Genomic DNA, 13,713 nt, shown 5'->3' on the forward strand with positions numbered 1-13,713 from the left:
GCTCGGCCCGGCCTGCGTGGGGGGGAGAGATCAGCAAAGCCTGGCTCAGCAAGGCCTGGCTCAGCCCAGCCTGCCTAGGGGGGAGAGATCAGCAAAGCCTGGCTCAGCAAGGCCTGGCTCAGCTCAGCCTGCCTGGGACAGGGAGAGAGATCAGCAAGGCCTGGCTCAGCAAGGCCTAGCTCAGCTCAGCCCAGCCTGCCTGGGACAGGTTGAGAGATCAGCAAAGCCTGGCTCAGCAAGGCCTGGCTCAGCTCAGCCCGGTGTTGCAGCTCGTCCTGTGCATCCCGCGGCAGGCACAGGTCCGGGAAAGGGGCCTGAGGGCTCTGCCCGGCCTGCCTGGGACAAGGAGAGATCAGCTAGGCCTGGCTCAACAAGGCCTGGCTCAGCCTGGCCTGCCTGGGGAGAGAGATCGGCAAAGCCTGGCTCAGCAAAGACTGGCTCAGCTCAGCCCAGCCTGCCTGGGAGAGACATCAGCCAGGCCCGGCTCAGCAAGGCCTGGCCTACCTGGGATAGGCAGAGAGATCAGCAAAGCCCAGCTCAGCAAGGCCCAGCTCAGCCTGGGAGAGAGACAGAGATCAGCCAGGCCCAGTAAGGCCCAGCCTTGGACAGGGAGAGATCAGCAAAGCCTGGCTCAGTAAGGCCCAGCTCAGCCCGGCCTGCCCAGCAGCCTGGGGGACAGAGAGAGCTCAGCTGGCCTTGGACACTCCCAGGGATGGAGCAGCCACAGCTGCTCTGGGAATTCCATCCCAGCTCTCACCGCCCTCATATTGGGAACTCCTTCCCAAAATCCAACCTGAACTTCAGTTTGACCCCATTGCTCCAACTCCTGAGCAGGAATCCCTTCCACTTCCCAGATTTTCCCTTCCCACACCAGACATGCCATGATCTCCCCACAATATCCAGGATCATTCCCATCTTTCCAGGACCATGACCCAACTCTGCTCCAAGCTGTCCTTGGACATTCCCAGGGATCCAGGAGCAGCCACAGCTGCTCTGGGAATTCCATCCCAGCTCTCACCACCCTCCTATTGGGAATTCCTTCCTGAAATCCAACCTGAACTTCAGTTTGACCCCATTACTCCAACTCCTGAGCAGGAATCCCTTCCACTTCCCAGATTTTCCCTTCCCACACCAGACATGCCATGATCTCCCCACAATATCCAGGATCATTCCCATCTTTCCAGGACCATGACCCAACTCTGCTCCAAGCTGTCCTTGGACACTCCCAGGGATGGAGCAGCCACAGCTGCTCTGGGAATTCCATCCCAAGCTCTCACCACCCTCCTATTGGGAATTCCTTCCATAAATCCAACCTGAACTTCAGTTTGACCCCATTACTCCAACTCCTGAGCAGGAATCCCTTCCACTTCCCGCATTTTCCCTTCCCACACAACCTCCAGGATCACTCCCACCTTTCCAGGGCCACCTCCCACGCCCAGGCAGCTCCAAGCTCGCGGGGATGGAGCAGCCCCATGCCGGGGATCGCAGGTACCTGCTGCTGAGGAGGCTGCTGGACAAGAGGCTCTCCTCGTAGCGCCGGCGCGCGGCGTTGCCGCCGAAGCCCAGGAAGGTGGCCACGTACACGCGGTACACGTGCTCCGTCTGGTGCGCGTCACAGCCCAGGTTCACCTCGGCCAGCAGCCCCTTGGCCACCTCCTCCTGCGGCAGCAGAGCCAGGGATCACTGCCACGCTCCCGATCCCAAAATGAATTTTTTGGGATGTCTGGGACGCCTTTCCCTGAGGGAAGGGGAATTCCTGGCGAATGACCTGGAGGGGGGAGGCAAGGCAAGGCTTACACTTTGGGGCACCTCGTAGGCGATCTGCGTGGAGACCCCGCCCATGTCCAGGATCCCCACGGTTCTCTTGCGGAAAATGGGATCGCGGTGCTCGCTGCCCGGGACCTCCACCACGGCCTCATCCTCTGCGAAACACAGAAAAATCCATGAGAAACAGGTTAAAATCCATGGAAAACAGGTTAAAATCAATGGAAAACAGGTTAAAATCCCTGTGCTTGCTGCCCGGGACCTCCACCACGGCCTCATCCTCTGCAAAACACAGAAAAATCCATGAGAAACAGGTTAAAATCAATGGAAAACAGGTTAAAATCAATGGAAAACAGGTTAAAATCAATGGAAAACAGGTTAAAATCCCTGTGGTCGCTGCCCGGGACCTCCACCACGGCCTCATCCTCTGCGAAACACAGAAAAATCCATGAGAAACAGGTTAAAATCAATGGAAAACAGGAAAAATTAATGGGAAATAGGTTAAAATCAATGGAAAACTGGGAAAAATCAATGGAAAACAGGGAAAAATCCCTGTGCTCACTGCCTCGAACCTGCACCTCCGCCACAGCTTCATCCTCTGGGAAAACATGGGAAAAGTCAATGGGAAGGTGGGAAAAATCAATGGAAAAAATTATTTTCCATTGGGAAAAACCAATTTCCATTTTTCCATTGATTTCCCTTTCCACAGGGCAAAAATTAGTGGGAAAATGGGAAAAATCCCTGTGCTCACTGCCCGGGACCTGCATGTCCACCACTGCCTCGTCCTCTGGGAAAACATGGGAAAGGTCAATGGGAAAATGGGAAAAATCAGTGGGAAATAGGGAAAAATCCCTGTGCTCACTGCCTGGGACCTGCACCTCCACCACAGCTTCACCCTCTGGGAAAAAATGGGAAAAATCAATGGGAAAATGGGAAGAATCAATGGGAAATAGGGAAAAATCGATGGGAAACAGGGAAAAATCCCTGTGCTCACTGCCCAGGACCTGCACCTCTACCACAGCCTCATCCTCTGGGAAAAATCAATGGGAAAATGGGAAAAATCACTGGGATACAGGGAAAAAAATCAATGGGATATGGAGAAAAATCCTTGTGCTCGCTGCCTCCGACCTGCACCTGCACCATGGCTTCATCCTCTGGGAAACACAGAAAAATTAATGGGAAATAGGTTAAAATCAATGGAAAACAGGGAAAAATCAATGGAAAACAGGGAAAAATCCCTGTGCTCACTGCCTCGAACCTGCACCTCCGCCACAGCTTCATCCTCTGGGAAAACATGGGAAAAGTCAATGGGAAGGTGGGAAAAATCAATGGAAAAAATTATTTTCCATTGGGAAAAACCAATTTCCATTTTTCCATTGATTTCCATTTCCACAGGGCAAAAATTAGTGGGAAAATGGGAAAAATCCCTGTGCTCACTGCCCGGGACCTGCATGTCCACCACTGCCTCGTCCTCTGGGAAAACATGGGAAAGGTCAATGGGAAAATGGGAAAAATCCGTGGGAAATAGGGAAAAATCCCTGTGCTCTCTGCCTGGGACCTGCACCTCCACCACAACTTCACCCTCTGGGAATAAATGGGAAAAATCAATGGGAAAATGGGAAAAATCAATGGGAAACATGGAAAAATCCCTGGGAAATAGGGAAAAATCCATGGGAAATAGGGAAAAATCCCTGTGCTCTCTGCCTGGGACCTGCACCTCCACCACAGCCTCATCCTCTGGGAATAAATGGGAAAAATCAATAGGAAAATGGGAAAAATCAGTGGGAAATAGATTAAAATCCCTGTGCTCTCTGCTGGGGACCTGCACCTCCGCCATGGCCTCATCCTCTGGAAAACATTGGAAAAGTCAATGAGATACAGGGAAAAATCAATGGAAAAATTTTTTTTCCATTGGGGAAAATAATTTTTTCCATTTCCATTTCCATTTCTGGGAAAACATGGGAAAAGTCAATGAGAAAGTGGGAAAAATCAATGGGAAAGAGGGAAAAATCAATGGGATACAGGGAAAAATCAATGGGAAACAGGGAAAAATCCCTGTGCTCGCTGCCCAGGACCTGCACCTCTACCACAGCCTCATCCTCTGGGAAAAATGGGAAAAGTCAATGGGAAAATGGGAAAAAAATTAAAAAAGTCACTGGGATACAGGGAAAAATCAATGGGATATGGGAAAAATCCTTGTGCTCACTGCCCGGGACCTGCACCTCCACCATGGCTTCATTCTCTGGGAAAAAAGGGGAAAAATCAAGGCAAAAATGGGAAAAATCACTGGGAAATAGGGAAAAATCAATGGGAAATAGGTTAAAATCCCTGTGCTCGCTCCCTGGGACCTGAACCTCCACCATGGCCTCATCCTCTGGGAAAACATGGGAAAAATCAATGGGAAACAGGGGAAAATCCCTGAGCTCACTGCTCGGGACCTGCACGTCCACCACTGCCTCATCCTCTGGGAAACACAGAAAAATCAATGGGATATGGGGAAAAATCTATGGGAAACAGGGGAAAATCAATGGGATACAGGGAAAAATCCCTGTGCTCACTGCCCAGGACCTGCACCTAACACCAGAGCCTCATCCTCTGGGAAAAATGGGAAAAGTCAATGGGAAAATGGGAAAAAAATTAATGGGAAATGAGGAAAAATCAGTGGGGAACTGGGAAAAATTACTGCACTTGCTGCCTGGGACCTGCACCTCCACAACTGCCTTGTCCTCTGAGGAAAACATGGGAAAAATCAGTTGGAAACAGGGAAAAATCAGTTGGAAACAGGGAAAAATCAATGGGAAATAGGGAAAAATCACTGAGAAATAGGGAAAAATCAATGGGAAACTGGGAAAAATCAATGGGAAATAGGGAAAAAAAATCAGTGGGAAACAGGGAAAACTCGTGGGGATCCAGCCAGGGAGGGCCCACAGGAGCTGCTGCTCGTGGCTGGCCAAGCATCACGAGGCAGTGGCATCCTCTGGGAAAACATGGGAAAAGTCAATGGGAAGGTGGGAAAAATCAATGGAAAAAATTATTTTCCATTGGGAAAAACCAATTTCCATTTTTCCATTGATTTCCCTTTCCACAGGGCAAAAATTAGTGGGAAAATGGGAAAAATCCCTGTGCTCACTGCCCGGGACCTGCATGTCCACCACTGCCTCGTCCTCTGGGAAAACATGGGAAAGGTCAATGGGAAAATGGGAAAAATCCGTGGGAAATAGGGAAAAATCCCTGTGCTCACTGCCTGGGACCTGCACCTCCACCACAACTTCACCCTCTGGGAATAAATGGGAAAAATCAATGGGAAAATGGGAAGAATCAATGGGAAATAGGGAAAAATCGATGGGAAACAGGGAAAAATCCCTGTGCTCACTGCCCAGGACCTGCACCTCTACCACAGCCTCATCCTCTGGGAAAAATCAATGGGAAAATGGGAAAAATCACTGGGATACAGGGAAAAAAATCAATGGGATATGGAGAAAAATCCTTGTGCTCGCTGCCTCCGACCTGCACCTGCACCATGGCTTCATCCTCTGGGAAACACAGAAAAATTAATGGGAAATAGGTTAAAATCAATGGAAAACAGGGAAAAATCCCTGTGCTCACTGCCTCGAACCTGCACCTCCGCCACAGCTTCATCCTCTGGGAAAACATGGGAAAAGTCAATGGGAAGGTGGGAAAAATCAATGGAAAAAATTATTTTCCATTGGGAAAAACCAATTTCCATTTTTCCATTGATTTCCATTTCCACAGGGCAAAAATTAGTGGGAAAATGGGAAAAATCCCTGTGCTCACTGCCCGGGACCTGCATGTCCACCACTGCCTCGTCCTCTGGGAAAACATGGGAAAGGTCAATGGGAAAATGGGAAAAATCCGTGGGAAATAGGGAAAAATCCCTGTGCTCTCTGCCTGGGACCTGCACCTCCACCACAACTTCACCCTCTGGGAATAAATGGGAAAAATCAATGGGAAAATGGGAAAAATCAATGGGAAACATGGAAAAATCCCTGGGAAATAGGGAAAAATCCATGGGAAATAGGGAAAAATCCCTGCGCTCGCTTCCTGGGACCTGCACCTCCACCACAGCCTCATCCTCTGGGAATAAATGGGAAAAATCAATAGGAAAATGGGAAAAATCAGTGGGAAATAGATTAAAATCCCTGTGCTCTCTGCTGGGGACCTGCACCTCCGCCATGGCCTCATCCTCTGGAAAACATTGGAAAAGTCAATGAGATACAGGGAAAAATCAATGGAAAAAATTTTTTTCCATTGGGGAAAATAATTTTTTCCATTTCCATTTCCATTTCTGGGAAAACATGGGAAAAGTCAATGAGAAAGTGGGAAAAATCAATGGGAAAGAGGGAAAAATCAATGGGATACAGGGAAAAATCAATGGGAAACAGGGAAAAATCCCTGTGCTCGCTGCCCAGGACCTGCACCTCTACCACAGCCTCATCCTCTGGGAAAAATGGGAAAAGTCACTGGGATACAGGGAAAAATCAATGGGATATGGGAAAAATCCTTGTGCTCACTGCCCGGGACCTGCACCTCCACCATGGCTTCATTCTCTGGGAAAAAATGGGAAAAATCAAGGCAAAAATGGGAAAAATCACTGGGAAATAGGGAAAAATCAATGGGAAATAGGTTAAAATCCCTGTGCTCGCTCCCTGGGACCTGAACCTCCACCATGGCCTCATCCTCTGGGAAAACATGGGAAAAATCAATGGGAAACAGGGGAAAATCCCTGAGCTCACTGCTCGGGACCTGCACGTCCACCACTGCCTCATCCTCTGGGAAACACAGAAAAATCAATGGGATATGGGGAAAAATCTATGGGAAACAGGGGAAAATCAATGGGATACAGGGAAAAATCCCTGTGCTCACTGCCCAGGACCTGCACCTAACACCAGAGCCTCATCCTCTGGGAAAAATGGGAAAAGTCAATGGGAAAATGGGAAAAAAATTAATGGGAAATGAGGAAAAATCAGTGGGGAACTGGGAAAAATTACTGCACTTGCTGCCTGGGACCTGCACTGGAACTGCATCCCAACATCTGGAAGTGCAACGGCCATGGCTGGAACTGCATCCCAACATCTGGAAGTGCAACTCCCATGGCTGGAACTGCATCCCAACCTCTGGAAATGCAACTCCCATGGCTGGAACTGCATCCCAACATCTGGAAATGCAATTCCCATGGCTGGAACTGCATCCCAACATCTGGCTGGCAAATCACCCCCTGGAGCCCCCAGCCCCCCTCAGATCCTCACCATCGTCCGTGTGCTCAAATCTTCCAAGGACAAAGTTGATCCCAATCCATGCATAGACTCCTGCAGGGGGAAATAAAACACATCTGGAACTCCAGGAACATCAGGAATAGCTGAGTGATGAACTTGAAAGCAGATGGAAGCATTTTCATTTATTGCTCATTTTTATTTTATAAAATTGTAGAAGTTAAACATTCCTGGGAAATCATTAATGGCTGAGAATCATCCCTGGGAAATCATTAATTCCATCAGGAATTCCTGATGATCTTCTCCTCTCCCAGGTCAATGCCATGACAAAATTCCTGGCTGAATAATTAAAGACACTTTGATGTGTAAAATCCAGGAAAGAATTGAAGGAAATGAAATTTTAAAGGGATTTTAAGGCTCTGGTGATCACACCAAAATATCTCTGCTCTCCAAATCATCTCATCCTGCAAAGTTCCTTCCATCAGGAATGAGGGGATTTATCCTTCCCCTCCCTCTAGAGGAAATGGCTTCAGTGCCATTAAATTTTCAGGGATAATCAGCAAAGATTTGGCCAATCAGGGTTTGAAAAAAGCAACAAAAACACCCCAAGTATTCCCTTGGAAATTCCAAATATTTTCCAGCAATAAAAATATCCCAAAGCATCCCTTGGAAAGCCTAAATATTTTCCAGATTCAATTCCATCAGAGGAAATCCAAAATATTTTCCAGATTCAATTCCAGTAAATTTTCAGGGATAATCAGCAAAGATTTGGCCTTTCAGGACACCCAGATTTCACACTCCAGATCTCCTGAGGAACAAAGGCTCTCAAGTAAAGCAGGATTTGAAAAACCAATAAAAAAAACCCCAAATAATCCCTTGGAAATCCCAAATATTTTCCAGATTCAATTCCAGTAATTTTTCAGGGATAATCAGCAAAGATTTGGCCTTTCAGGACACCCAGATTTCTCACTCCAGATCTCCTGAGGAACAAAGGCTCTCAAGTAAAGCAGGATTTGAAAAACCAATAAAAAAAACCCCAAATAATCCCTTGGAAATCCCAAATATTTTCCAGATTCAATTCCATTAGAGGAAATCCTGAATATTTTCCAGATTGAATTCCAGTAAATTTTCAGGGATAATCAGCAAAAATTTGGCCAATCAGGAGCTCCAGAGGAACAAGGAATATTGCAGAGGAACAAAGGAATATTCCTTTCCTGAGGAATAAAGGCTCTCAAGCAAAGCAGGATTTGAAAATCCAACAAAAAATGCCCCAAATCATTCCTTGGAAATCCCAAATATTCCCCAGACCCTTTTCCAAGCCCACCTACCTTCCTGCTTGCCAGAAATGACCTCGGCGTGCGAGTCAGAGAAGAGGAAATCGAAGTGCACGGGGATGTCCGTGAGCAGATCCTCCAGGATGGCTTTCTGCTGGCTGCAAAATCCCACAAAAAAGGCTTAAACCAATCCCAAAGAAACCTGGGGCTGTTCCATGCTGGAAATATCCTTTATCCAGACCCTTTGGAGTGCAGGAAGAGGAAATCATGGAGGAATTCCTGCGTGGAGCTGACTTTTCCCAGTACCTGGATTGATTCCCATCCTGTCCCATGGATCCTCTCCCTCCTGCCCCATTCTAGTCTTAAAAATTCCCTACAAACCAAATCCCAAAAAACCCTGGGGCTGTTCCACACTCACAACATGGAAATATCCTTTATCCAGACCCTCTGGAGTGCAGGAAGCACAGTCAGGAGAGGAAATCATGGAGGAATTCCTGTGTGGAGCTGACTTTTCCCAGTACCTGGACTGATTCTCATCCTGTCCCATGGAAAACCCTCTCCATCCTGCCCCATTCCAGACTTACACTCCTGAAAACCAATCTCAAAATACCCTGGAGTTCTTCCACACTCACATCAGGGAAATTTCCCTTATCCAGCCCCTTTGGAGTGCAGGAAGCAGAGTTAGGAGATGAAATCATGGAGAAATTCCGTGTTTGTGCCCATACCTGGTTTGATTTTCATCATCACCTTTTCCTGTTCCTGTCCTATGGACAAACATCTCCCTCCTGCCCCATTTCAGATTTGAGCTCTACAAATATCCCTGCAAACAATCCCAAAGAAACTTGAAGTTCTTCCACACTCACAATATGGAAATTTCCCTTATCCAGCCACTTTGGAGTGCAGGAAGCACAGTCAGGAGAGGAAATAATGAAGAAATTCCATGTTTGTGCCAATAGCTGGATTGATTTTCATCACGGTGAGTTTCCTGCTGCTGTCCCATGGAAAATCCTCTCCTGCCCCATTCCAGACTTAACCTCCCTGCAAACCAATCCCAAAGAAACCTGGAGCTGTTCCATGCTGGAAATATCCTTTATCCAGCCACTTTGGAGTACAGGAAGCACAGCCAGGAGAGGAAATCATGGAGGAATTCCATGTTTGTGCCCGTACCTGGTTTGATTTTCATCACCGTGGGTTTCCTGGAGCTGTCCCTCATCTGCTGCACGTCCAGCAGCTCGTGGGGACAGCAGCAGCCTTATCCATGGAAAATCCTCTCCCTCCTGCCTATTTCAAACTTCAAGCTCCACAAAACTCCTTGCAAACCAATCCAAAGAAACCTGGAGCTGTTCCACCTGGAACTTTCCCTTATCCAGCCACTTTGGAGTGCAGGAAGCACAGTCAGGAGAGGAAATCATGGAGAAATTCCACGTTTGTGCCTGTACCTGGCCTGATTTTCATCACAGTGAGTTTCCTGCTGCTGTCCCATGGAAAATCCTCTCCTGCCCCATTCCAGACTAAACCCAAACCAATCCCAAAGAAAGCAATCCCAAAGAAACTTGGAGCTGTTCCATACTGGAAATATTCTTTATCCAGCCACTCATGGAGTACAGAGTTAGGAGAGGAAATCATGGAGGAATTCCCACGTGGAGCTGACTTTTCCCAGTATCTGGATTGATTTTCATCACAACATTTTCCTGCTGCTGTCCCATGGAAAATCCTCTCCCTCCTGCCCCATTCCAGACTTAAACTCCTGCAAACCAATCCCCAAAAAACCCTGGAGTTCCTCCACACTCACAACAGGGAAATATCCTTTATCCAGCCCCTCTGGAGTGCAGGAAGCAGAGCTGGGATTCAGCTGGAATTCCCAAAAAAACCAAGCAGGGAATCAGTCACCTCTCGGGCAGGATCCTCATGCCTGCAGTGCACAGGATGTAGAGAGGAGTCTCCTTGTGCTTGGAGCGGGGCACGTGCTCGGCAGCGAAGCTCAGCAGGGGCGAGATGTAATCACTGACCTTGTCAGGAGAGCCGGCAAACTCCGAAATCCCTGCGCAAACACAAAGGGGGAGCGCAGCAGCTGCAGCTGCAGCGTTCCCTGCGAAATCCTGAGCACAGCTCTTGTCATGGTGGGGCGGCCTGGTGAAGGCAGGAATGATGGATCTGACCCCACGTTCTCAGAAGGCTGATTTATTATTATATTATATTACATTATATTGTATCATATATGACATTATATCATGTGACATGATGTGACATATTATATCATATGACATTACATAACATTATATGACATAATATATTATATTACATTATATTATATTACATTATATTACATTATATTACATTAATTATATTATACTACCTTATATTATATTATATTACCTTATATTATATTATATTATATTATATTATATTATATTATATTATATTATATTATATTATATTATATTATATTATATTATACTAATACTATACTAAACTATACTAAAGAATAGTATACTATTCATATATTATATGATATATATAGTATATATAGTATACTATCATATATATATATAATACATATCTATAATACATATACATATAAAAAATATATATATAGTATACTATTCATGCTATATATGAATACCACGTTTTCCTGTTCCTGTCCTATGGACAAATCTCTCCCTCCTGCCCCATTTCAAATTTAAAACCCCTGCAAACCAATCCCAAAAAACCCTGGAGTTGTTCCACACTCACGAGATGGAAATATCCTTTATCCAGCCCCTTTGGAGTGCAGGAAGCACAGTCAGGAGAGGAAATCACAGAGAAATTCCACATTTGTGCCCATACCTGGTTTGATTTTCATCACCACGGGTTTCCTGGAGCTGTCCCTCATCTGCTGGATGTCCAGCAGGTCCTTGGGGTTGCCGTTGTGCCGGGGCCAGCAGTACACGAACACGCGGGAGCCGCCGCTGCCGCAGTCCACCACGATGCCGTAGCTCAGGTTGGGGTTCCCGGTGTCCGTGGCCTCCGTGTCCCTCACCCTGGCCAGGTACCTGGGGAAAATGGGAATTGCTGCAGGGAATTCGGCTCCCTAGGGGTCAGAACCCAGGACACTGCTCTGGCTGCCCTGGGTGATTTGAGACCCTGGCAGGGGCTCAGAGACCTTGGCACGGAGTCACAGACCCCTGTGCCTTTGATTTTAGCCCATGGAAACAATTCCCAACTTTGTATGAGGACAACTTTGTGTGGGGATTTACAAGCCACAGGAGTTTGAGTAGAATGACAGTGAATTTGTCACAGGGTGAAAAAGTAGAATTTTGGGGATTTAGAATGGGGGTTCAGGAGGCAAGATGGAGGAATCTGGGCGCGTCCTGTCCTTCTTCTTGTTCTTCTTCTTCTTGTCCTCCATCCTCTGCTGTGATGGTGGCACTTTTGGATTGGTTTAGAGTAGACACAGACTGTCTAACACAGGTGATAGGTGTTGGAAAATTATTGTAAATAAAGCACACGTAGTTCTTGGTATAAAAAGCCAACACCACGCCAAGGGCAGGGACTGTGCCACAGCCCGACCTGCTGGACAGATCCCAGCAGGGCAGAGAAAGAATGGGACAGATAAGAGAAAATAACCTTGAGAACCAGAGCCAAGCTCCTGTGGAAGCTCCTGTCCCAGGTCTGGCTGGACTTGCTGTGGATCAGGAGCAGAGCAGCGTTTCCCCTTTCCTCAAAAGCTCCATTTCATTCTTTTCCATGGAGTTCTTTCCGTTTTTTCCAGGGAATTCTTTCCCTCTTTTCCCATGGAATTCCCTCCCCTCACCTGTGGAATCTCCCATCCCGGGCTCGGCCACACTTGCTACAGATCAGGAGCCAGGACACCAGTGACTGTTCCCCCTTTCCCCCAGAGCTCCACTCCCTCTTTTCCCATGGAATTCCCTCCCCTCACCTGTGCAATCTCCCGTCCCACACTCAGCTGTACTTGCTGGAATCAGGAGCAGGCAGCAGAGCAGCTCTTCCCCTTTCCCCAGAGCTCCATTCCCTGATTCCCATGGAATTCTGTGCCCCTTCACCTGTGCAATCTCCCATCCCAGGCTCAGCAATTCCCACAGATCAGGAGCAGGGCAGCATTTCCTGTCTCCCCCAGGCTCCAGTCCCTGATTCCCATGGAATTCCCTCCCTCTTACCTGTGGAATTCCAGTGGATCAGGAGCAGAGCAGCATTTCCCCTTTCCCCCAAAGCTCCATTTCCATTCCCATGGATTCCCTCCCCTCTCACCTCTGGAATCTCCCATTCCAGGCTCAGTACTTCCAGCGGGTCAGGAGCAGGGAGACCTGTAAGTGTTCCCCCTTTCCCCCAGGCTCCAGTCCCAGTTTCCCATGGATTGCCTGCCCTCACCTGTGGAATCTCCCATCCCGGGCCCGGCCACAGTTGCTGCAGATCAGGAGCCAGGAGCCCTGTGACTGTTCCCCCTTTCCTCCAGGTTCCATTCCCTGTTTTACATGGAATGCTCTCCCTCTCACCTCTGGAATCTCCAGCTGTCCCAGGCACAGTGTGTGCCGTGGATCAGAAGCACAGAGCAGAGCAGCATTTCCCCCTTCCCTGTTTCCCATGGAAACATTCCCTCCATTCCCATGGAATTCTCTCCCTCTCACCTGTGGAACTTCCCCTCCAGGCGCTTGCTGTGGATCAGAAGCAGGGAGCAGAGCAGAATTTCCCCGTTCCCTGTTTCCCCCAGGCTCCATTCTCTGTTTCCCATGGATTCCCTCCCCTCTCACCTCTGGAATCTCCAGCTGTCCCGGGCACAGTGCATGCCATGGATCAGCAGCAGGGAGCAGAGCAGCATTTCCCCATTCCCATGGATTCCCTGCTCTCTCACTTGTGGAATTTCCCATCTCAGTGCCTGCCCCGGTGCAGCAGCAGGGAGCAGATCAGCATTTCCCATTTCCCCGGCCTCCATTTCCCTGTTTTCCATGGATTCCCTGCCCTCTCACCTGGGGAATTTCCTGCTGTCCTGGCTACTTCCCGTGGATCAGCAGCAGAGCAGCGTTTCCCCATTCCCCATTCCCTGTTTCCCATGGAATTCTCTCCCCCTCACCTGTGGAATTTCCCCTCCCAGGCTCGGTACTTCCCACGGATCAGGAGCAGAGCAGCATTTCCCTTTCCCCAGACTCCATTTCCCTGTTTCCCATGGAATTCCCTCCCTCTCACCTCTGGAATTGCCCCTCTCGGTGGCGGCCCGGAGCACCAGCAGGGAGCAGAGCAGCGTTTCCCCATTCCCCATTCCCATGGAATTCCCTCTCTCTCACCTGTGGAATTTCCAGTCGCGGTGCCTGCCCCAGCAGGGAGCAGAGCAGCATTCCCCCATTCCCCATTCCCAAGGATTCCCTCTCTCTCACCTGTGGAATTTCCCGTCTCTGTTCTTGCCCCGGAGCACCAGCAGGGAGCAGAGCAGCATTCCCCCATTCCCCATT

General features: G+C 48.4%; 1 protein-coding gene across 1 annotated transcript in view; it reads right to left on the reverse strand.

Moving 5' to 3' along the window:
• Positions 1-13,713, reverse strand: part of LOC102044536 (ectonucleoside triphosphate diphosphohydrolase 4) — a gene marked incomplete at its 3' end in the record, with an annotated part of 15,798 nt that overhangs the window by 948 nt on the left and 1,137 nt on the right. The window contains exons 3-10 of the mRNA XM_031063566.1: positions 13,639-13,699; positions 11,096-11,301; positions 10,160-10,310; positions 8,324-8,427; positions 7,032-7,091; positions 1,798-1,922; positions 1,493-1,659; positions 243-336 (exon numbers count right to left, since the gene is read on the reverse strand). Of these exons, the coding sequence (XP_030919426.1) occupies positions 243-336; positions 1,493-1,659; positions 1,798-1,922; positions 7,032-7,091; positions 8,324-8,427; positions 10,160-10,310; positions 11,096-11,301; positions 13,639-13,699 (968 nt within the window). The remainder of the gene's footprint in view (positions 1-242; positions 337-1,492; positions 1,660-1,797; positions 1,923-7,031; positions 7,092-8,323; positions 8,428-10,159; positions 10,311-11,095; positions 11,302-13,638; positions 13,700-13,713) is intronic.

This window comes from Geospiza fortis, unplaced genomic scaffold (genome assembly GCF_000277835.1).
Source record: "Geospiza fortis unplaced genomic scaffold, GeoFor_1.0 scaffold176, whole genome shotgun sequence".
Classification (NCBI taxonomy): domain Eukaryota; kingdom Metazoa; phylum Chordata; class Aves; order Passeriformes; family Thraupidae; genus Geospiza; species Geospiza fortis.